Here is a 22,452-nt window from a genome sequence, read left to right as displayed (position 1 = left end):
CACAACAGTCATCACTCTGACCATTCAGCCGGGCTGATGAAGGAGGTGGGGGGTCGGGGAAAGGGTTTCTGCCACTGACGAAGATGGCAGCTAGTTATACATGGACCGTTTGGGCCAGTATTTCCTGTAAATGTGTTATATTCTGGGGGGCTAATTATGTTTCTCGGATTCAAGGCCAGTTCCACGAGGGCTTGTGCTTTAACAATGGCTCTTGTTTGAAGGCACTGGCCGCCTTGCTGTAATTGTAGTAGTATTTATCACAGAAATTGCAGCAAAAAGTCTTCTGATTTTACCTTCTGTCAGATTTTTCTTGCTTTCTGGGAAATATCACAGCTGTTATCAGCCCTCAATCAGGCCTCACAGATTCATTAGGAGACATACTCCTTGTCCATCTGTGTCTCTTTAACACGTTCATTCTGAAAATGTCATCTGCTGACAGTGGAAGGACATCCAGATATTGAAAGTCGACATTAAAAACATTATTAGAGGCGAACAAAAGTATGAGGAAGTGGGTCACAGCACTTCAAAATGTATATAGTAAGAGGATGAGTGTTTTCCCTCTGAGGGTTTTTCTTATTTAGCCCTGCTTCTGTGCATCTGTGAGCCATAGTTGAAGTGTTGCAGCGTGATAGTTATGCTGTGTTTGGGCAGGAGAAATGTTGAACCCTCCTCAGCCCTCTGTCACTGTGTTGGGTAAATTGTTTTTTTTTGTGTTTTGTATATATTTTTTGGACAGGAAATCTGGACAACACCCCATCCTCAGATTCTAGAGGCTGGAAACAACGAATGAATAAAGTAAAATTTCATATACCAGCAGCCAATATCAAAAAATGTCCAAAATAAAAGCCTCCAGATGGTGGAGAAAAAATTCTGTCAGATTGGATTTCCAGAAGTAATTAATGGGCCATAATTACAAGAAGTAAAAACAATTGAAGGAGCCTCAGTGGGTGAAGTTAGCGTAATCCTAATCTGTTTATGAAATTAGCTGCCTTTATCCCCTCCCCCCCGGAGCAACGCTAATAAGGAGCACATTTTTATTGACATTACTACAGTATGGAAACTTGGCAGACAGTAAAGCTATCTCGCTGGCGATGGCTGTGGGGATTTGAAGAACGTGCCAGCAGTAATGTCTCTTGGACGGAGGATCTATTTCAGGTGAAAACAACCGATAATTTATCTTTGATCTGCCTCATTGTTCATTTTTCACCGCGATGCAGAGGAGATAATTATCCAATCTGAATTAAAGCAGCTATTAGTGTATCCCAAAGCATGGATCATAGCATTTCACGCACACAAGGGCAACGGCGCAGCCTACAATGAGAGGTTGCCATGTGAGCGACCCTGCTGAAAGGTATAATTTCACCGTGTAGCTATGGCTACACACCGGCGGCTGACGCGTGAATCACAGAGGTGCCTTGGCGCTTTCAAAGATCCTTTTCATAGACGGCTGCTCGGAGGCAGTGCCCGCGATGAATGGATTTCTGCTCTGCAGAGTGGGTGGCTTAGACAGGAGCACAGTGTGCGTCTTCTGTGTGGGTGTTTGTGTGTTTGCGTGCGTCTGCCGCCCTCTCACAAAGATAAAGGTCCTGAAACCAGATGATGGCACAGCATTGTCATCAGCACACGCATGCTGCTTTTTAGCGCCGTCACTGTCACGCCGGTGGGACACTTCAGCGCTCAGACCAGGAGCCGTAAGCACATGTGATGCAGTGCCGCCTTCACACAAAGCTTACCTCATCGTATGTGCTTTGAATTCCCAAGTGTGGCAACTGCAGCCTGGACCCTCCATTGATGGTCGCTGGTATTACCGCACACTCCAGATGTACTGTAATTGCTATGTATAGCCATCACTACAGTTTGGCCTTATCATGTTTTATTAAAGCAAGAATTACTTCTCCCAGAAAGCAGATGTTAGCTTTTCACCCGTGCTTGGAGCTAATCAGAGACGTGATTTGGGTGAAAGCTTTCTGACTGCTGTGCACAGTACCAATAAATTAACACCTCCCCGAGTTTAATGAATGCATCATAATGTGTGTGTGGGGGTGTGCTTTTTAGCAACATTGTTACTTGATGACAGCTGCGAATGCCTGGATGTCTTTTCCAGGAAAGGATTAGCCCTGAATATAGCTTTGGCCCACCTGACCTCATATCTCCAGTCTGAAATTCTTCTAAATGAACTGATCTGCTCTTTTGTGTTAAAACCTAATGCTTTAACACCCCCAAAGGATATCAGCCATTTTGATTTCCTTTAACCGTATTTATATCCTCTTCACTATCACGCATTGAGACTTCCGTGAGTCTAAGCTAGTGAAAGACTGTGAGTAACACTGCACGCTTGGCATGTGACACTTTTACATTGAGATTAACACTGAGCGTAGAGATGTTGCCATGCAAGTGTACAGTCCAGGTAGTAACACAGAGGGCATGCTCCGACTCTTAACTCGTTAAAATCCTGTTTCATTGCTCAAACCCCACTTCCTTGATCATATTTCACCTGTACTATGCATCTATTAAGAAAGCCGGATGACATTTTGCTTCAATATCAGTGCTAACTTTGATGTTTGGCACTGAGGTATGACACTGACTCGACAAAACACTGAGTAAAATGTCATCATTCCTACCTTCAGCAGCATTATCGCGGATGAGGTTGGAGCTGATAAAGTTCTCCTTCATGCTGTACATGACCTTTTGAGGTGATTCATTTTACTGAAAATAACGGATGTTTCTAGAATTGAATGCTGCGCTGAATTCTTTCACCATTTTTAAATAGTGTTGGAACTTCCATTACCATGACAGCCCCACTGAAGGTACTTCATTTATTTGCTTCAAACTAGACAAAAAGGAAGACCGCAGACAAATCAAACCTAATTTATGCAAAGACCAGGCGCAGTGCTGCAATAGATCACGAGCGCATCAGTGAGAAAAGGCTCTCAAACAAAGTTTGACAGGATGAAAAAGAGGTTTTTACGAGTCCAAGGCCTGCACTTGGTACGACAGCACCTGCGCGTTACGAAACGCTCTCCCGTTTACCTCATCACTTCAAATGGGGAATAATCATGATCAATTGTGAGAAGCATGTGTAGCTCACAGGCTACAGATGAACTGAACATGGAGCAAAAGACGAGGTAATGGCTTTACCCTAAGTCCACATAACTGACAAAGTGTGTGGTGAGCATCTGTGGCGGTGTGTGTTTGCATGTGTTGTGTGTCTTTATTTGTGTCCGTCTGCGTCTGTGATCTCGGCAGGGTGTGATGGTGATGCTGTGCTTCCCTGCAGACTCGGTTTGGGATGGCGTCCAGAGCTCAGCTTCAGCACCAGCTCCCTCTCTCGCGCACACACACAGTCACACCCGCCCACACAGTTTCTCCCGCAAACGCACACATGCACTGTCACACCTGCCCACGCATTCTCTCTCTTGGATGCAGATACACAAGGCACACACACGCACACACACCTTTTCTCAGTGTCAGTGGCGGTGCATGCTGTAAGGCTCCAATTAGTTTTGGCACCTCTGAGGGTTTTAGTTGCGGGGTTCAGCACTAACATTATTCCTCTGGTCTGGACAGGGCTTAACAGAACTGTGTGTTTGTGCGCAGCAGTGTGTTTTATGGGTGCATGTATGCCTGTGCCGGTGTGTGTGGGCGATGCTTGTTGTGATTGTGTGATTTAATATGCATATGTGTGGGCAGGTGTGATTTTATGCATGTGAATTGTGTGTGTGTGTGTGGGTATCAGCGGTTCGCCGCAGCTTTATCACCGGGCTGTAGAGGTCAGTCCAGTCTCACTTGAGCTGCTTCAGGGTCCGTGCGAATGTCGAATCTGTTGTCTGACACTTGTGCCGCCAGCTTGTGTGTCTCATAAGCCAAACGCCTTAATTCTTGTTTTTGTGTGTTTATTAATGTGAAAGTCTCTACAGACTTAATATCCGTTGGGGCAGCTTCAAATCAGCTGAAAGAAAAGTAATTGGGACAATACCAATGGTGCGTTTGATGCTCTGTGGGGTGTCTTTAATATCTGTCAGGAAGCAAAAGAACGCCAGCTTTTATTAGTTTTTCCTTTGATGAGACCTGGAGATTATTGGTTATTTACACCGAGAACCAGGCTTATATCTTGAGTAGTTGCCCACCTAATGTACAAATAAAGAGGGTCTCAGTGTGACTGTATGGATTTGAACAGGTTTCGTGGCTAATTTAAATCCCTGTGGTGTGGTGAGTGACACTCTGGGCTTTCAAGCCTTTGTGTTAACAGAAATAATCCATATCGTGCTTTTATTCATGTGCATCACGGCCCAAGGGATGTGTTCCAGTTATGTGCTTTACTAAGAATAGTATAAGAACAAGAAATTTTTTATTGTTTTTTTTTTTTTCTTTTGAGGTTTGCAGACCTCTGGATGGCTCAGCTGATAATACTGATAGCACCAAATATCACAATATATTTTTGTTAACATAACCATCAACATCAATATTGTGTCAGCAACATATGACACACAATCAAATCAATTACTTCGAAACAAATGCAGCATTGGATATGATGACCTTCAATTCGTCAGTACGGGACAAGTAGCTTAACAAGATTATTTGTACAGCCCTTGTCAAACAGGCAGTTCATAGCATTTACATAAGACAGGTGACGCATCTAACTTGAATGCAGTCATTATTGATGTAATTAGTTCCACCTGTGTTTTTCCTGTTGCGACAGGAACACAGTCAGGGCGCATTGAAGATCATCAGAAAGCGTCTCATAAGCATCGTGTTAGCGAATCAAAGCTTCACTGTGTTTGCCTCTGACTCGATGCTCGTGCTACTGCTGTAGCCGACTGCTCTCTGTTCAATAACAAGTCAGTTCTTTAAAAAATATATCAGGATATTGATGTATTATTAATATATCCTCCAGCTCTGCTTGAGCCTGGCCCTTCTGGTTCAGTTTCTCAAATCGATGGCTCTGTCTGGTGACTCGTCGTCATTTTCTATGTTTGATTCAGGGCTTAAATTGGTGTTTGAGTACAGCACTTGAGTAACTGAACTGATCCATCCCTGTGTGGCAGAGCTGTCGTGTTTTTTTTAAAAGAGGAAATTAGAGAAACACCGTGTACAGCGTGGCTAATCTGGCTACTGCGATGTGACTCCTTCTTGTCATGGAGTCAAGGGTTTTTGGACCTCCTCAGTGCCAGACTGATTGCAATTTAGCTTCACTTGCCCTCCTTCACATTCACCAACAGGTGCCATGTGATGTCCTGCCCTTTTGACTGCCTGGCCTTTCTCTGTTCTGTCCCCTTCCCCCTCTTTACTAATTCATATCACTCCAGTCTGCCCACATCTTTTCCACTGCTCCACTCCTCACCTTTCCTTTCCATTTTCCCCATAGCTTGAGTCTTTTTTTCCCCCAGTACTGTATTCAACCTGTCACTGTGGTGCTCCCTCCTGACCTCCCTCCTATCTTCCACCCACTCTCCTCGCAATAAGCACTGCTATGAGGATCCATATTGGATTATTGTGCTTGCCATTAGCCTCTGGGTTGACAGTGTAATTGCCTTCATCCACCAGGGTCTGTGCAAGCCTGACCCTGCCAACCCCGCATTTGCATTTCCACAGACAAAACTGGATGACCTGTCCATCAAAGATCTACAGAGATTTAGTCGTGAGGGCTAGCTAGCTAGGATCAGAGCGAGAGCCCTACCATTTCCCTGTCTGCACTGAATGCTGGCTAGTGAGTGTGTCCAGGGTGACCTACCAGAGTGCAAGCTAGCAAGTCAGAAAACTAGCAATCATCTTTTACAACAATGTTTTTGCTCAGAGCTGAACTACCTGCTTCGTCCACTGGGGAGTCACAGACATTCCTCAATGCGTAGCACTCATAATTTGTCAGACACACACTCCCCAAGAATGAATATGTATGCTTCCTTCGAGCACTTGATGTTTTGGAGTCAAATGCCTACATATGTGCCATGTCCTCAGGCAGACACGCAGCCTCTTCCTCGCCAACCTGTTATCAAAAGATAGCAGCTTTTCACTTCATTCTGCTGATCAGAGACTCAATGTTTTCAGACAAGACTGTTAATGACCTTGTTTGTCTCTCCCTCCCCCACCTCCCCATCTCTCCCCCCCCTCTCCACCCTCAACTTTGTGTCCCCATTCAGGGCCGTTGCACAAGAGAGAACTGCAAATACCTCCACCCGCCCGCTCACCTGAAGACCCAGCTGGAGATAAACGGGAGAAATAACCTGATCCAGCAGAAGACGGCGGCCGCCATGTTGGCTCAACAGATGCAGTTCATGATCCCCGGCACCACCATGCAACCAGTGGTTAGTGGCCTCGCTGCTGTGGGAATTGACTGCCAACGCAGTGTGACTCACTATGAAAATAGCTGTGAAACTTGAACTTGTTGTGATACACTGAAAATTTTGGCTTTGTTCCTGTTAAAACATCTTTCCATATCAAGTTTCAGTGTTTGTGAATTCAACATTTTGCAATAGAGCGTATTTGCTGTGTGTATTTTACTGCCATGTTTTCATATAAACGGTTTACTTAGCGAGTCGGTGCAAAATGTTCCTGACATTAGTTTGACTTATATTACCCTTCATACATCTCATTTAGTGTTAATTGCCATAAGCTTTAACTGACAGGCAGGGCGTGATTCACTGAGAAAATATCTGCTACTCAATACTTAATCTTCCTGGTGTCAGATCACGTATCAGCCTGGAAAGATCGGGAATTTGTTCTCACGACAGTTATTGAGATGCCCTTGAGCAAAGCGCAGAACCCCTCAGCTCCGCTCCCGGAGCTGCTCGGCAGTCAGCGGCAGGCCGTGGTTGCGCTGGGCAGCTGCCAGGTGTGAACGTGTTTAACTGCATCAGTGTAAGGCTGGGTGTAGCTGCAAAAGAACACGCTAGCTCAGCAAAATCTTCCCGGGGTACAGAAAGGTTAAAAAAAACCTCCTCTCTTGTTTCAACCCTCGCCTCCCTCTCTCTCCACTTTTTCTGTGAAACCTACCCCCACCTCTCCCGCTACCTGTCACCCCCCCCGCCACCTCTCATCTTTCTCAGCACTCTGCACAGCTGCGCCCTTCGTTTATTTGTCTCTTGTGTCTCTTTCCTCTAACTTCTCTCCCTATTTCCATCTCTGCACCCTCTTTCTGCCTTTCACCCTCCGCTTCCCACCGTCCCTCCCTGCATACATCATTTTACACCTTTGCCATTCAGCCGTTTCTTTCGTCCCTGTCTGCCATTTTAATTAAGAATGTGAATATAGCCAAAACAAGAAAAGCAAAGCGGGCAGATTTTTAAAAACTTTTTCAGAAAGTGTTGGTAAGCTGTGCTCGTCTCTCCATCCACAGCAGACGTTTCCAGTCAGCCAGGGCCTGGGTTCCAGTGCAGGTTTGAGCTACACGCCGTACCTGACTCCCATGTCCCACAGCATGGGCCTGGTGCCCACAGACATCCTGCCCAGCACCCCCGTTATCGTCCCCGGCAGCCCGCCCGTCTCCGTGACCACCGGCTCTTCCTCCAGCCAGAAACTTCTGCGTACCGACAAGCTGGAGGTGACCCACCCAATCACAGCACTCACATATTATTTAGTATTCGTAAGCATTTTGAAGCAATTTAGGCTCATAAAATGTTTGTTTATGCCACTAAGTTGTGTGTGTAGCTGTAGTATTTGTCCAATTTGAATTGAAGACTAAAAGGCACATGTGATGTTCCTTTTCAGAAAAGATAAATAGATTAGGTTTTCATCTAAATAACACCGTCAGGCTTCTTGCGCGATAGTCCTCTCCCTCTGTGTTATCCTGCAGAGTGTGAGTTACGGCACACCTGATCGTGTTACCCCTTCCAGAAATAATTAAGGCTCGTATCAGAAACATAATTAGAAAAAAAGAGATAGTCTGCGATTACAGTGATTCAAAATTGGAATTTGCTCAATGCAAACTGGTACCTGCTAGACAGCCACAGTTAGACTGCAGCTCCATCTGCCCACTGGCAAACAGCTCTGAATGAGAATAGCTTGCCGATTGTGACACAGAGAAAAAAGGGGAGTTTTTTTCCACTACATGTATAAAGATAAACAATAACATCCCTAAGACCTGGAGGTGATGCGTAGGTGTGTGCCTGTGTGTGTGTGTGTTGTTCTCCAGGAGCGCTATCACTTAGCAACTGAATGAAGTTGGCTCTAATGAAACAGTATCCCTCAGAGACACGTATACACTCCCACACAGTCAGCATGTGTGTGCACACGTGTGTGTGTCTGTGTGTGTTTTTGCACATATGTATTCGTGTGTTTTAATGTTGCATGTGAATTTTGTAAATGCTGTGTGTGTGTGTGTGTGTGTGTGTGTGTGTGTGTGTGTGTGTGTGTGTGTGTCTCTCAGTCCCAGAGTGCAAGTCAAAGCAGATCCCCCTGTGATTCAGCTCGGCCTCTGAACACTGAACACTGACTGGTTCACTGATTTCACAATCATTTGGATTTGGCACACATTACAGTTTAGGTAGATGGGATTCGCACGGCCAGATCTATCTCCACTCTTCTTTTTCGTGCTGTGCCAGTGCTGGAGAAAGGTCTGGCTGAACCATTATCATTCTGGTGTAGTGGAAAAAAACACTCTGGCTTGTTTGTCTTTCTTTAAACCAATTACAATTGTCTTGGGCGGCGCTAAGCCCAGGATGTACACAGCGCCTTCACAAAGAGCGTCGGGGTGGAACTTGTTTATGTAACAATAATAGTAAACTTTATTTGTATAGCACTTTTCTTAATAATGTTACAAAGTGGTTTACAAAAGAAAAAATAAAAACAGATTTAACAGATAAAATGAGAAAAAGCCAAGGACATGAGCACAGAGGGAAAAAGGCAATAAAATGAAGTGAAAAAGATCAAAAAAATGAAGTGAAAAAGATCAGATAATAGGGTTAAAAACTATATAAATGAAGCGTATATCAAACATTTCCAAGATCTTTCACAACAAGAAAAGTTGCAAGACAAGATTTAAAAGCAGTGCGGTGCGTTCAGGTGCATCTTCGTCCCATTCTGTGTCTGTACCTGAAGAACAGCAGAGCCTTCATATTGTTTTTTCTTTCCTGCTTTCACCTGCTTTAATATCATGTGGTTTGTTTTTCTCCTGATACATCCATTTTGGAGGTTTCTTCGCCATCTTTAACCTCCATTATGAATAAAGGTTGAAGCATAATTATAGACTGAAGTCACCTCTGAGGAGAGTAGCGCTCATATCATCAGAGACTGATAGCATTTCAAATGTTAACTCAGTCATGTTGCCATGTTTCCTTTCAGTTCTGAAGCCCTTAAAAGTTTTAGTTTGAGTGTTTCTTTCCTTCCTGGTGAAGACAGTGATGGCTAATACTGTTTCCTCACATGTACTGAAAGCTCAAGTAACCATAGTTTGTGTATCTCTGTGTATACTTCTTTGCTTTCTCTTTTGGCATCACCTGTGTGTGCCTGTGTATCTGCGTGTGTTCGCTCGTGCACCCGACTCTCCTGCTCCCAGGTTTGCCGTGAGTTCCAGCGGGGCAACTGTGCTCGTGGGGAGACGGACTGCCGCTTCGCCCACCCGAGCGACAGCCCCATGATCGACACCAGCGACAACACGGTCACCGTCTGCATGGACTACATCAAGAGCCGCTGCTCCCGCGAGAAGTGCAAGTACTTCCATCCCCCGGCTCACCTGCAGGCCAAGATTAAGGCCGCCCAACACCAGGCCAACCAGACAGCTGTGGCTGCGCAAGCCGCCGCCACAGCTGCAGCCATGGTGAGAGCACAGCACTTCCTACCTACTGTACCCCATGCTTAAACAGTGATAGAGCAGGAAAGACTTACTCAGACACACCAGACAAATCTCAAGGTGTCTGCTTGTTTAGAGTTCTTAAAGAGCAAGAGCTTGTATGGGCTAGATGGGCTATTTTATAGCACTGCTAAAGCATACTTTGAACTTTCTAATAGGAGTTTAGCCTTTCATTCTAATACTCAGGGAGGCTTTTATATGGCAACAAATAAACAAGTTATTATTGGAGGTTTTATGGCTCTGGAAGCTGAAGTAAACCCAGTATATGCAGTATTATTCTCACTCTAGATAATATTCATATTAGCCCTCTGGTACAAAGCTGCCGTGCCCACATGCTGCTGCCTGACTTTATACCAAACACAGGTTGTTTAAATTGGAAATCAGAGATTGTTGTATGTCCAGAAATGCATACAGTACAAGTTGGTTTAAATTCACCTTATCACACATAGACTCACTGAATACACGTGACATTATTACAAATAATCTTGGTTTACACAACATGTATACACATGCTGTTGATGATGACACCCACAGTAACATAAAATGTGGAGCACTGCTTTATTACTGTGTAAAACATACCCACCTCTGCTGGTTTATTCTAGTGGACTCCAGTGTGCAATTCACTAACAATAGTCATCCCAAACTGAGGCCATTGTATACAGTAAACAGGGTTTAGTGAGACCTAAACGCATCGGTATAATGCCGCATGAACAATCTGTTATTATCTCACCGCAGTCTGCTTTTATTTTCCAATGCCCTTGGTTCATACAGAGACAATGTGCCCCCCGCTCACAATGATAAGCGTGGCTCTCTGCAGATCAGTGCAAATTGAATCAGGGACGGATCAGGATGTAGCCACGCGGGTGGGGGTTTACCCTCCTCTGTCTTTAGTCAGATGAGTCCCCCAACAGGCTGAGGAAGAGACTTAGGCACAGTGAGGCAGACAGGCAGACAGACAGGCAGACAGACAGACAGTGAGAAAGGTTTGGCAGTGTGTCTTGGCTGTGCCCCACCCTCTCCAGGCTTCTTTTGAATGGTCCTTTGGCTGCTGCACTCGCACACCTTGTACTGCGCCAGTGTGCTGACTGACTTTTTCCTCCATGGCATGGGCATGCTTTATGCGTCGCACATACCTCTCTCATTGGCTGGCTCCATTTGCTGCTTGCTCTCCTTGTCCTTCCTCCATAAATCCACAGTGTGGATGATAAGGCGGCCGTGACTGCAGGTTAGTTTTGTTTGTGCACATCGAAGCAGCTGCATGAAAGCAGGAAAACGACAAAGAACTCAAACATGCATAGCTAAAAGAGAGCCTGAGAGCTGTAACCTGATGTTGACCAGTCAGCACTGTTTGTGTACACCACTTAGTTTAACAAGTTCCCCTTCAGGTACACAATGCTTCATCAAACAAGAAGATTAAGTTCATCCTCCTAGTGCATTCTCCTTACAAGCCTATGCTTCACACTCCTGCTGTGTTCCTCATATGTCCCAGTTTATCAACTTTATGACCCAGTTCCCAATTTACCATCAGCAGTTACAAGCTGCGCTAGAGGTGAGCAGGGTTAACCTTAGGACAATGAGTTGTTTACTCAGCACCTTTGATCTAATTTTCTTTTAGCCCTTAGCCTAAGCTGAGGCACTTTTATTGAAGCAGAGACCCATAAAACCTGTATTGCTGCACTGCTGCAAATAAGTAATATCATTATCCATTATTCCCTTTTTTTTATCTAAAGCAAATAGGCTAAAGTTTGCTGGAGATAAGGTTACATATTAACTGATACAGTTACAGTAAGAAGATCCTATTATTGAGATTATATTGTGTTATTGTGCCACATTATGTGTTGCTTGCCATGCTGTGATCTTCCTCATTGCAAGTCGGACGCAGTCATCTTCGCTTTCCATGTCACTTTGACAGACCATCTTCCATTTAACTAACCACAGTGTTGAAGTCTGTTAACACCACAGTGAATCAGCAATGCATTGTCACTAATGGCAGACAGAGTGTTATATACTCTCAGAAAATCCACATACATGAAGCAAGAGGCTTGTGCATGGACCCCTTAAGTGCTGTGCTCATCACATTCATGTCATGTTTTTTTCCCCTCTCAGCAGTGACATCAAATGTAAGGATATTTTTAACAAATAAAAAGCAACAGCTTGTCACAAAACAATGTCTTACCCCCTCGTTAGGTTGGCTTCACTCTAATATTAGATCGGCAAACGCTAGATTTTAAGATATTTGCTGGAATGTAAGAATAAACAGAGCTCCACATTCTGTGATTGAACTACAACGTTGCCTCACACTGCGTCACCTCGCCAAGTCCATGATCACACTGACATGATGCAGATTTAGCGTGAGGTTTGTCACTTATTTCAGACCCGCACCGCACAGAAAAGGACGTGATTGTTAAACTAGCTTTTGTTAGGACTACTTATCCTACGCCGCCACACGGGTGAGAGCACTTCAGCAGCCTCTTGCTAGTAATAGTGTTTAAAACCTGCCTACGCTAACGTGTCCAGCTCTTGCTCCCAGCTGTGAGGGCACAGGTCACTCATGTGAGGGGCTTTGACCAGAGCTCATGCTCATCCCTGTCTGTTGTGGGTGTTTTAGGCATTTCTCAGGCCCAAAACCACCTCATACCATCTAGTAGATCCTCAGGAGCCCTGTAGCTACTGTGTGTGTAGGACTTCTTGTTCAGATCTCACAGAAAGTGTCAGCCCAGTATTGATAGTCTGAATCAGTTGTGTGTACACTACTGCATTTTCTTCTTGCGTAGCTTTTAAAAAAAGGTTGATTGACTTGTTCAGAGATAGCTGACGTTGTTACTAAATGCTCTCCCAGTAGTGTTGAAGTACATCGTAGAATCTTGCTTTTTTAACCAGAGGTTAATGTAGATGCCTTTTTTGCTTTTCTACTAATTCAAAAAGTAGCAATGTTTCTTTAAAGTAAACAAAACAATTTTTGTTTATGTGCATGCCTATTGTTTTGTATGTGGTATACTTGCATTCAGATTATTTTTGTTTTTGTTTTTTTCCTTCTCACCTATCCACAATGCAATGCTGTCCCCCATGACGCACCTCTGCTTGCTGTTACCTGTATGTTAATACGCTTGAATCCCATTGGCCCACTGCCATCATGTGCTCGCTGCCTGCTAATTAAAGACTCAGTCGACTGCCAAAGCAATGAAGCGACCCCTCGAGGCAACTGTAGACCTGGTACTTTGACCTTTCACCTTTTGCTTTGCATGTAGCTTCTTTAATTGTACTGTAGCCACTCACAAAATTTAAGTTGGCTCTTTTGTTTTTGTGAAACCCTGTAAGACACTTTAAAGTATAAATATTTGTCATTTATGATCACCAGTGGCAATTTTATATTGTACTGTACATTTATTAAATGAACACCTACGATGTAATGTTAAAATAGTTGCAGTTATCACAGTTTTCTTTAATGTGTTGTTTACTGCCTTGCTATGGTCTAGTTTGTCATTGTCCTTGTGATAGTTACAGCAAGTTTCCATTTTTGCCTTGTTGTGCTGTGCATAGACAAATAACAGAATTACAAATATCAGTGTTGACTTGTGGAAGTATACAGTATCAAATCTACTGTGCTCTGTATGTGTGTGTGTGTGTGTGTGTGTGTGTGTGTGTGTGTGTGTTTTCGGTGGATAGGCATTCCCCCACGGCGTCCTCCAGCCCCTACCAAAGAGACCAGCACTTGAGAAGAGCAACGGAGCGAGCTCCCTGTTCAACCCCAGTGTTTTGCACTACCAGCAGGCGCTGGCCAACGCACAGCTCCAGCAGCCCGCTTTCTTTCCCACAGGTGAGAGCTCCCAGTCGATACACACACACGTAAACAGAAGCACTCATGAGTATGCGGAGCATGCAAGCACACACAGGCGCAGATCACGCTCACCGAATGTGCTCAGCTAACCTCCCGTCCATCACAGATGTCTGTTTTTGGAGTTTCTTCTCCAAAGTGGGAGCACCTCTCATCATCAGTTACGTCTGTTTAGTCCTATATTTCTTTAGGGATTCATTTGAGTGACGCACACGAGGAGCCCTGCTGTGCTAACGTTACAACTACTCACTGTCCCATCCCTAAACTTTGATCTAGTGCCTGCCAGTCTGAACACGTAATTGCCGCCAGGTGGAGGACAGTGCAGGCTTTGATCAGAGCAATAAAAGATATGACATATTACCACTTGAATATGATCCACCTGTCACTCGAACGCCAGGGCGTGCAAGAAGGCAAAACAAGCCCAGTTGTTTCCAACATAAAGGCTCTGTAACTAGGCTCCAATCTGAAGGAATAATAAACTAAAAGACAAAGTCTTTTAAAGGAAAACGCATCCTTTTACAGCTTGTATTTAAACTGTCGTGACAGGCATATTAAAAAAAAAAAAATTAGAAAAACAGTTTTGTGCCAGCTTTCCAAAATTAATTCAAGCCCGCTTCCTCATTCCTCTTCAGTTATTTCCGCCCCAAACAAAACGCTCGCTCTGTCTGCTCCTCTCATAGACACTAACAGTCGCTTAAGCCCCCTTGGGTCACACGCTAAATGAGTTAACTGCTGCTAATATGGTAGCCTGTAGCCACAGTGAGTCACGAGGATGAGACTCCCATCCCTCGCTCTTCTCTCTACCTGCTCTTCTTGTGTTCCTCTGGTGTGAGATGCCTGACAGCCCTTCATCCCTTCCTCCCTCTGTGTCTGTGTGTGGGAAGTAGCCCTGGGTTAAAGTTGTTTGCAGATCTTTGTTTTTTGTTTTTTTTTAAAGCTATCTGTGAAGTTTCAGACGGGTGGGGTTTCTCCGCTTCTAAGAATTGTTCTGCCGCAGTAAACCCGACCCACCGTCATTTGATCCAGATCTGAATGGGAAGCCTGTGCACATCATTGTACTGACGCTGCATGATGCTGCTGTTTGGCTCCGTCACCTCTTTGTTTAGTCTTTTTTCTCATTTTCTAGAAATTACTTTTTTCCTTGCATTTTTACAGCGTATATATAAACCTAATACTGTAACTGAAGCTGTTTCATTGCAGGTCTTTTGTGGCCTCAGAACTAGAAAATTATGAGAAAATAGACATTTGGAAATATATGATTAACTTACTTTGTTAGATGCAACCAAGTGTAAAGAAATGAGGTGGCTGCTTGTGGATCAGTAGAAAAAATGTGCAAGAAGTCAAATTTATTTATATCGCAACAAATCACAAGTTTCTCTACAATCTGTTCAACGCTCTGTCCTTCGACCTGAGACGCAGAAAAGGATAAACTTTGCTAATGCTAATTTTAAGTCAATGAGCATGATGTAATAGTGCAGTGTGGTTATAAACAAGTGACTGATTATCGTTTCTTCCTTCACGTCTGCAAACAGTAACCAGTGACCTCACTGAACCAGCTAAAGGTGGCCACAGTTTCACAGCCGACAGCACACCTGAGTTAGCTTCATGTGTTACGTAGCTGCCGCTGAACGTGAACAGTGTTTCCTCACTAATGCCGTCACTGGATGAGGGAACTCCTCTGCTTGCTGTTGTTAACTGCATCCATCGCTGGCTGACAGCACCACTGTAACAGTAGCATCTGAGCTGAGTCAAGTCTTCAAGCTTTTTTTTTTTTGTCTTGTCTAACCTTGTTGTTCTCCTCCCTCGATTAACCCATTTATTTCCTCCTCTCTCTCCCTCTCTGTCTCCCTCCCTCTCCCCCCTCTCTCTGTCTTTCTCTGCATGAACACAACAGGGTCAGTCTTGTGCATGACTCCTGCTAGCAGTCTTGGTAGGTCCTCACCTTCCCTTTGCTCTCTCACACACACTGTCTGATATGTAAGAGTGGAGGGTGGGGGGGGCTGGAGTGGGATGATTGGGCAGTATCTGCAACCCTTGCAGGTGAGACAAAAGGTCAGCGCGTCACCTCTTGTGGCAGTGGTGAAACTTTCTCAAACTGTGTTGGATTGATTTTCATTGAACTGTCCTTTTGTTTAAGCTGAGCTATGACATGAAACACCTGGTCCATTTTGTATCACCTGGAAGAGTTGTGACTTTCAGGTCTTGTTTCCCTGTCTGACCTTCTCGCTAATGACTGTTTATGATTGAAATGGTAGCGTGGATAAGATACCGCAGACTGATCTGCTCTGAAGCCGTAGGTTAGCTACTGTCTGTTTGCTGTGCTGTGTTGATCAGGAAATTTAAATCAGTTTCCCAGAGAAATGATCTCAGCTGCATAGCTCGGAGCATTTGTCCTTCCGAACAGGGGATGGGAATCACTCAGAGTCCCAGTCGGCTAACCAGCAGGTCTGCGTTAGTAAACGGAAAAATGATGACTAGGAGTAACGATTTTGAACATAATATTCCAGAGAGCCGCATGTTTTTGGCATGCTTCCTGCTGTTGTCAGCCGACGTGGATTGAAAAAATACATTTCCCATCCCCGATGCCAAAAATGTCATTGATTCATTGTAATTGGTGTCTCGTTCCCCTCGACTTCTCTGGGAAAAACAGCAAACTGATTTTCCGTATAAATTTCCTTATTTGTGATTGTAATCAGCTTCTCTCCTCTTGTTTTTTTTTGTTTTGTTTTGTTTTTTTTTTCTCCCATGCTCTCTTTTTCTTTCTTCCTTCCTTTCTTTCTGTCCTCCTTGCTTTGCATTGTGAATGGTTGCATGCCATCTGCCGGTGTAACCCTAACGATGGCTTGCTGGCTCTCTGTAACATCCGCCACCACCACCATCATCATCAACAACAACAACAAACGATACCGTCGACACGCACACACACACACACACTCTCTCTCTCACACACACACATCACAATGGTTGCCATGGTTACCATAATGCTCCACCTACCTGTCCATTGCTACCACCTCCTTCCCTCTCCCCTCCCCCCACCTTCCCTTTCCCACCCTCAAAACAAAGTCCCAATGATGTACAGTGCTACGCCTGCTACTGTCTCTGCAGCAACAACTCCTGCCACAAGTGTCCCCTACGCAGCAACAGCACCAGCCAATCAGGTTTGCTCCTTTTAAAGCTTTCTTTCATCAGTCCCCGGAGCTCTGAATAAGTGCTGCCTTCTAATAGTGAGCTGCAATAACCTGCAGCTGAGCCTTAGCCCACACCCAGCCCCTCCCCATCCATCCATCCACCTGCACTGGGCGAACTCACGCTGGCATGAAAGCCTGTGAGTGGGTAGTTTCCAGAGAATTGAAAGCAGAGGGGCTACCTCAGCAAGCCGATGCCAGCGCCCTCCGTTGTATTGGCTGTAAAACGCTGTGCACAGCCCCGTCAGCCGCTCCGAACAAGCACTTCTTCAGAGCTCCCACATTTGCAAAGTAGTACTTGTGTTGTGTTGCACTACTTCCTGGTTTTGTTTTGCATGTTATGTTTTAGGTTTTATTTTCCACTTTTCTTGTTGTCAAATAAGCCTCTCCATCTGCAGCAGGGGGCATCATATGTACTGCTTGTGTGCTATGCAAACACACGCACACACACGCATTCAAGCAAATACATACAGGCAATTTCTTCTGCACTCACAGCTGCCATGTTGGATTTTTTGTTTCCTGTTTCTGCTCCTCCCAGTTTCACCTTTTTCCCTTTTCCTGGTCGTGGGATGAAAGGGAGAGTAAATCATGTGAGGAAACAGTTGCAGGCCGCACTTGTCAGGGTGAGACAGACACAGGGAAAATGATCACAGAAGCTGTCTAAAAATGGCCTCTGATAGGCAGCTCTCCTGTTGCTGCGTGTCAGCAGGAGCCTGGGAAGCAGGGCCAGGTTTGAATGCCAGAGTGACGCACGTGTGCCCCATTTTAAACCTGGAAATTTCAGCACAATGCTGGCACTCTGGCCTCACAGCTGGCAGTCATTTACGGGTAGTTCAGTGTAGAGGTGCCTTGAGGAGGCACAGATGAACAGATGAGAAGTGTTCCACAGGTAGAACTGCACCCTAAACAATCATGTCATTTTCAGCCAGGGTGGTCCACAGCAGGCCATGAAGAGACAAAATGACTTTAGGAAGACCTGCTGAGTCTCTTTGTGTGCATGTCTTTTTTAATCAAAGTGCAAATAAATGCACAGTGTAAAATGAAACACATTATTATTGTTATTGTAGTATTTGAGCTTTTTGTACCACTTGTACTCACCACTTGTTCTTTTCTCTCTGGTCTCACTACCTCAGTAGTGTACAGAGAAAATAAATGAATACCAACTGAGTTAGAAGATAAAGATCAGTTCTTTATAAATTAAACCCTTAATGTCAGAGAAGGCCTTTAGAAATAGCCTCTGTATCCCATCTTTACAGCTCTCTGTAAAAAATACAAATCACAGGGTGATTTTAAAACTGAAAAAAAAAGAAAATCCATTTCCCAGAGATTCCCCTCTGATCACTAACCACGGATCCGACCCCGGTACCTTGTTCTTTATTGCCCCTCATAGGCCAGCAGTGTGTGCACTTCCTGTGAGTCACCGTCTCTTCCTGTAATTGGCATGCAGCAACAGTAGCAGCAGGAAGCAGAGCTGCTCTTTAAAGATGCATGTGGGACAAGGAGCCGGAGAAACACTGACGTCAGCCTTCGCTGTCTTTCTCCCTCGTCCCCCTCTGTTTCTCTCCCCCGTCCCCACCCTGCACAGAGATCCCTCCAGCTAGGACACAGTTAACACTTAAAATCACCAGCTGTACTGCGTATAGTACACGCCTCATTTACTACAGTCATCCCCATCATATGATTTTTCAGAATAAACACCCAGACTATGATTTTTTTCCCTTCTTTTTTTTTGAGCACATGCTGCCGACGTCATTGTTTTTGCTGAGAAACAGCCTCTCAGTCCCGAACTGAGAGCGGCAGATCCTCTATTTGTATGAATGCTTTCTGGCTAGCAGCAGCCATTAGCATCTCCTTAATTGTTACAGGTCAAGACAGGTAGGACGGGACTCAGCGAGGAGAGTGAGCTGATCAGAGTCATGTGATTCATCATGTGTCTTTGTTGCATCTCCACACATGCACGGAGGCACAGGCTGTTGCAGACGTGTTGACAGCTTCAGAGTCTGGTCAACTCATGACCCTCTAAACTGTCACTGTGACACGACAAGCAGCAACCAATCACATCATTCCATGCCCCAGCTCATATTAACCATGTGCCAACAGTGCTGGGGTCTCTGGTAACGTCATCTCTGGCTGGAGATGGTGAAGTAGCAGCGCCCTCGACTGTCTGAATGTGGCATTACACCACATACCTCACAGGATATCTGTGCCCACTCTGGCCACTGAGCTGACAGGAAGATAATTTCTCAAAATTAAATACAATTAGAGATTGTTATACTGAGCAGCTCTTCGGCTGGAGGACCGAGGTTCAACCTCTCACCTCCCTGTGGAGAGAACCTGTCATTACTCTTATCACACCTATTCAAATGAACTGACCAGGTCACCAACATCCAGTGCAATTAGAGTAATAATCTGATTTTAATCTGTGAAAAGCAACAGTCCAGAGCTCCATCATGATTCTGTAACACACATTTAATAATCCAGCTCCTGTGCCATCTTCCTGACTTGTTGTGGTCTGAAACATGCTGCTAGTATTACTGCGCCACATCTAAGACAAACAGGACCTGCAAACAATTCTTGGTGTTTGTGGTACCAGACGGGCGGGGTGTACCATCCTATCTGGCTGATCCCACCCATCTGGCGCCCTGTTTCCATACTGCCGTGCAGAGCGGGCTTCCCTCTCAGCCCGTGCACATCACACACTCTCCACCTGTGGTGACCTCCTGTGATGTGCGATGTGACCGGTGGCTTCTGTCCTTTGCTGACTGTCCTTTGTCTATTAACAAGCACCATGCAGCTTTGTTCTGTGTTGGCTTGCTGCCAGTGACGACCACATGATGGCAGCCAGCAGCTCCTCTACCTGTCCTCCTCCCCTGTAGACCCTCTCTCTCTCTCTCTCTTCTCTCTTCTTCTCTTTGTCGTGTGTTGGATTAGTGTTTATCTCCTAAAGAGAGAATACACGCAGGGGTGACCAGACCTGGGTCCAATGCTATTTGCAAATAATTAGAAGCGTTTGCTCTTATCTGCATGAAACACCGGGCAGGTGGCATAACCGCGGCTCAACAGCAAAGACAGGACAGCACCGTTCAATCAGATGCATTTATCTGTGATTGTCTCATTGTGGGAGCCGTCGCTGTGGTGCATACCACCCACCTCATGCCTAAATGTCTCAGAATGCTTCAACAAAGTACAAACGTGGCGTCCGACCGCATCTGAAAGCTGCAGTGTTTATACTCGACCTGAACGGCGCCACTCAAAGGCGGTGTGAAAAGCCTGCCGTCATGGCCGCCTCCTGGCTCCGTCCCTCTGCCTTCCTGATCTCTCTCCAAGAACTCTTCGTAGTCACAGCACAATTTAGCCTACAAAGGGGAATAACGGCACACTTTCCACCCACAGAAAGTGAGTGAAGTAGTTTTGTGACAAATGGAAAAATGGAGCTCAACCAACTACACGTCCTTCTCTGCAAGATAAAGCTACTCTGGCAGCCGTAGTGGCGAGCTGCTTGGCTGAAAGTGCGGTGCCGTGTTGATATTTGGGCAGATGTTCTTCCTGTGCTGAGACACATCGAACCAATCACCTTCTAGTGATGCCTTTTGGTGAGCTGGAATTTATGTCTGTGCGATAAGAAACTGAATCGACGGGAAAACACAGACAGACCAGAGCAAACGAACGACAGGTCCGTGTTCCAGGAAGTCGGTTTCTGCCGTTGTCAGATGGTCCAACAAGCACTTTGAAGCACACTGAGGCCTTAAGCAGCACAAAGAAAGCCAAATACTGTTTGACCCAGATCTCAAGAAGTTGTTGAATAGATTCTTAAATGTTTTAATTGATCAGAATCAGCTGGAGTTTCGCACTCTCGTGTCCGGAGCCATGCAAAGCAGGTTTTGTTGACAGCATATTATTTCATATTATACATGTGAGTAAGTAGAATTTCTCTCTCACAGGTAGACTTAATTTTTCTCCCCTTGTGTTCCCTCCTTCCCTTTCTCGCTCCGCTGTCTCTCTCCTCCAGATCATCCTGAAGTAACCCTCAGGAAGGAAACGGAGTGTCACGAAGCTGCACTAGGAAACCCAAAACAGCCCCTGTGTAAATACTACCTTACCTCTCCCATAGAGGTCCAGCAACCTGCATGCTAAGAGTGTAACACTTCAATTTAACCGTAAGAACTGCAGTGCCGGTGTAACACACACAAAATAAGAAGATATATACCGTATGTGTTGCTAGAAAAAAACTATTAACATGAAAAAGTAAAAAATATTCTTATGTATAGTACTACATGCATAGCAAACACACTATAGAAGTCATTTTAACAACTGTTCTCCAAAGTACCGTGGACCCCCTCTCTTTCATATTTATTCTAAAAACCTCTGCACAACGTTCATCCCTTTGGTTCGGAAAAAAAAGATTTGCACTATATGAAAACTATAGTGCTCAGTGTTGAAGTGGAAAACAGGAAGAGTCGCTGAAAAACCCGTGCACAACCACGCCGACGCACCCGGCGCTCCCGAGCGGCTTTTCGCCTCCCAGCCTTCGCTTTTCTCTCGAAGTTGAATGTCCTTGGGGCAGACAGGCTCATGTTTTCTTAATGTGACTGTCCCTGCGAGGGTACCTCCGTGACCCCCGCCTGCCCCTGATGCTGTTAAGATGCCATGATGAAGCTTATCCTCCCCCTCCCCCCCCCGCCAACTACTCATCTCTGGAAACATCTTGCCAAAGTCGCAGCTCGGAAGAGGTCGGTGGACTCAACCTGCCGGAAAGCAGAGCCACATTTTAACATTTTTTTTCTGTCTCTCTTTTGCCATTGCGAGAGCTGCTCAGAGCGCACCCTTTATTTGTGTTGGTGCTGGGTTCAGGTCTTTGTTCAGGAGGAGCGGTGGGATAGATTGTGCACGGATTTTTGCGAGACAGTGCCCAGCGTTGACAGAAGATAGTCGTGGCCATTACCGAAAAGCCTAAAGGCTCAGGTCTGTGCCAAGGGCTTAACAGAGCGCAAGGGTTCGTTCAGACATACCAAGCCTTGTGAGTGTGCGTGCATGTGTGTTCGTATCAGGAGACTGATGGTCTGCCGGCAGACTGGGACTTGAAGCGAGGTCTAGCGGGTGATGACAACACCAGGCCTGGTAGGAGACGGGCGAGGGCGGGTGAGGGACTTAAGTGCTAAGACTAAAAAAACAAAAAAACAAAACAACAAAAAAAAAAAAAAAAAAAACGGTGCATTTGACGATGCTCGTCAAGCAAAAGATGACTTGAACTTCGACTGGAGGGCTATCTGTGACCGTCGGTTGTCCTGTCCAACCCCACTATCACCGATAATCCTGTTCCATTTTAGAAAACTGTAGAAGTGCCTAAAAAATGCTGATCAACAACACACGCATCCAGAGTGTATCACTAAAATTCACAGACACAAAACACTGGCCGTCAGAAGCTGCGTGGACCTTTCGGGAAAGACGCCGCATTGTGCGAACCGTGACTGGAAGCCGTTTTTTCTAGCGAGCGTTCATTAACATCACAAGTGACTTTACGGAAACAAAAGAAGTTTAAAGAAACGACAAATCAAAAATAGCTTTGTAGAATGTTTGGTGACTTTCATGGTGTACCATCGTTTCTTACCATGGTTTGAGTAGTTTACATGAGGAACGTGAGTGAGAAA

At 45.2% G+C, this 22,452-nt stretch overlaps 1 protein-coding gene across 17 annotated transcripts in view; it reads left to right on the top strand.

Annotated features, from left to right (window-relative positions):
* mbnl2 (muscleblind-like splicing regulator 2) overlaps positions 1-22,196 on the top strand; it is a 46,565-nt gene extending 24,369 nt beyond the window's left edge. For 2 of the 17 annotated variants that reach the window (XM_076723826.1, XM_076723825.1), the window contains exons 3-10: positions 6,138-6,302; positions 7,334-7,537; positions 9,491-9,751; positions 12,944-12,997; positions 13,451-13,601; positions 15,514-15,549; positions 16,683-16,777; positions 20,814-21,967. In XM_076723826.1, the coding sequence (XP_076579941.1) occupies positions 6,138-6,302; positions 7,334-7,537; positions 9,491-9,751; positions 12,944-12,997; positions 13,451-13,601; positions 15,514-15,549; positions 16,683-16,777; positions 20,814-20,828 (981 nt within the window). In that variant the 3' untranslated portion in view covers positions 20,829-21,967. Of the gene's footprint in view, positions 1-6,137; positions 6,303-7,333; positions 7,538-9,490; positions 9,752-12,943; positions 12,998-13,450; positions 13,602-15,513; positions 15,550-16,682; positions 16,778-20,813 lie in introns of all 17 variants that reach the window. The other 15 variants (XM_076723824.1, XM_076723823.1, XM_076723833.1 and 12 more) reach the window with 11 other exon arrangements.
* The last annotated feature ends 256 nt before the right edge of the window (positions 22,197-22,452 follow it).

The sequence above is a fragment of the Chaetodon auriga genome, chromosome 23, assembly GCF_051107435.1.
Source record: "Chaetodon auriga isolate fChaAug3 chromosome 23, fChaAug3.hap1, whole genome shotgun sequence".
Classification (NCBI taxonomy): Eukaryota; Metazoa; Chordata; class Actinopteri; order Chaetodontiformes; family Chaetodontidae; genus Chaetodon; species Chaetodon auriga.
The sequence above is the reverse complement of the archived record's forward strand: the minus strand, read 5'-3'. Positions and strand labels throughout refer to the sequence as shown.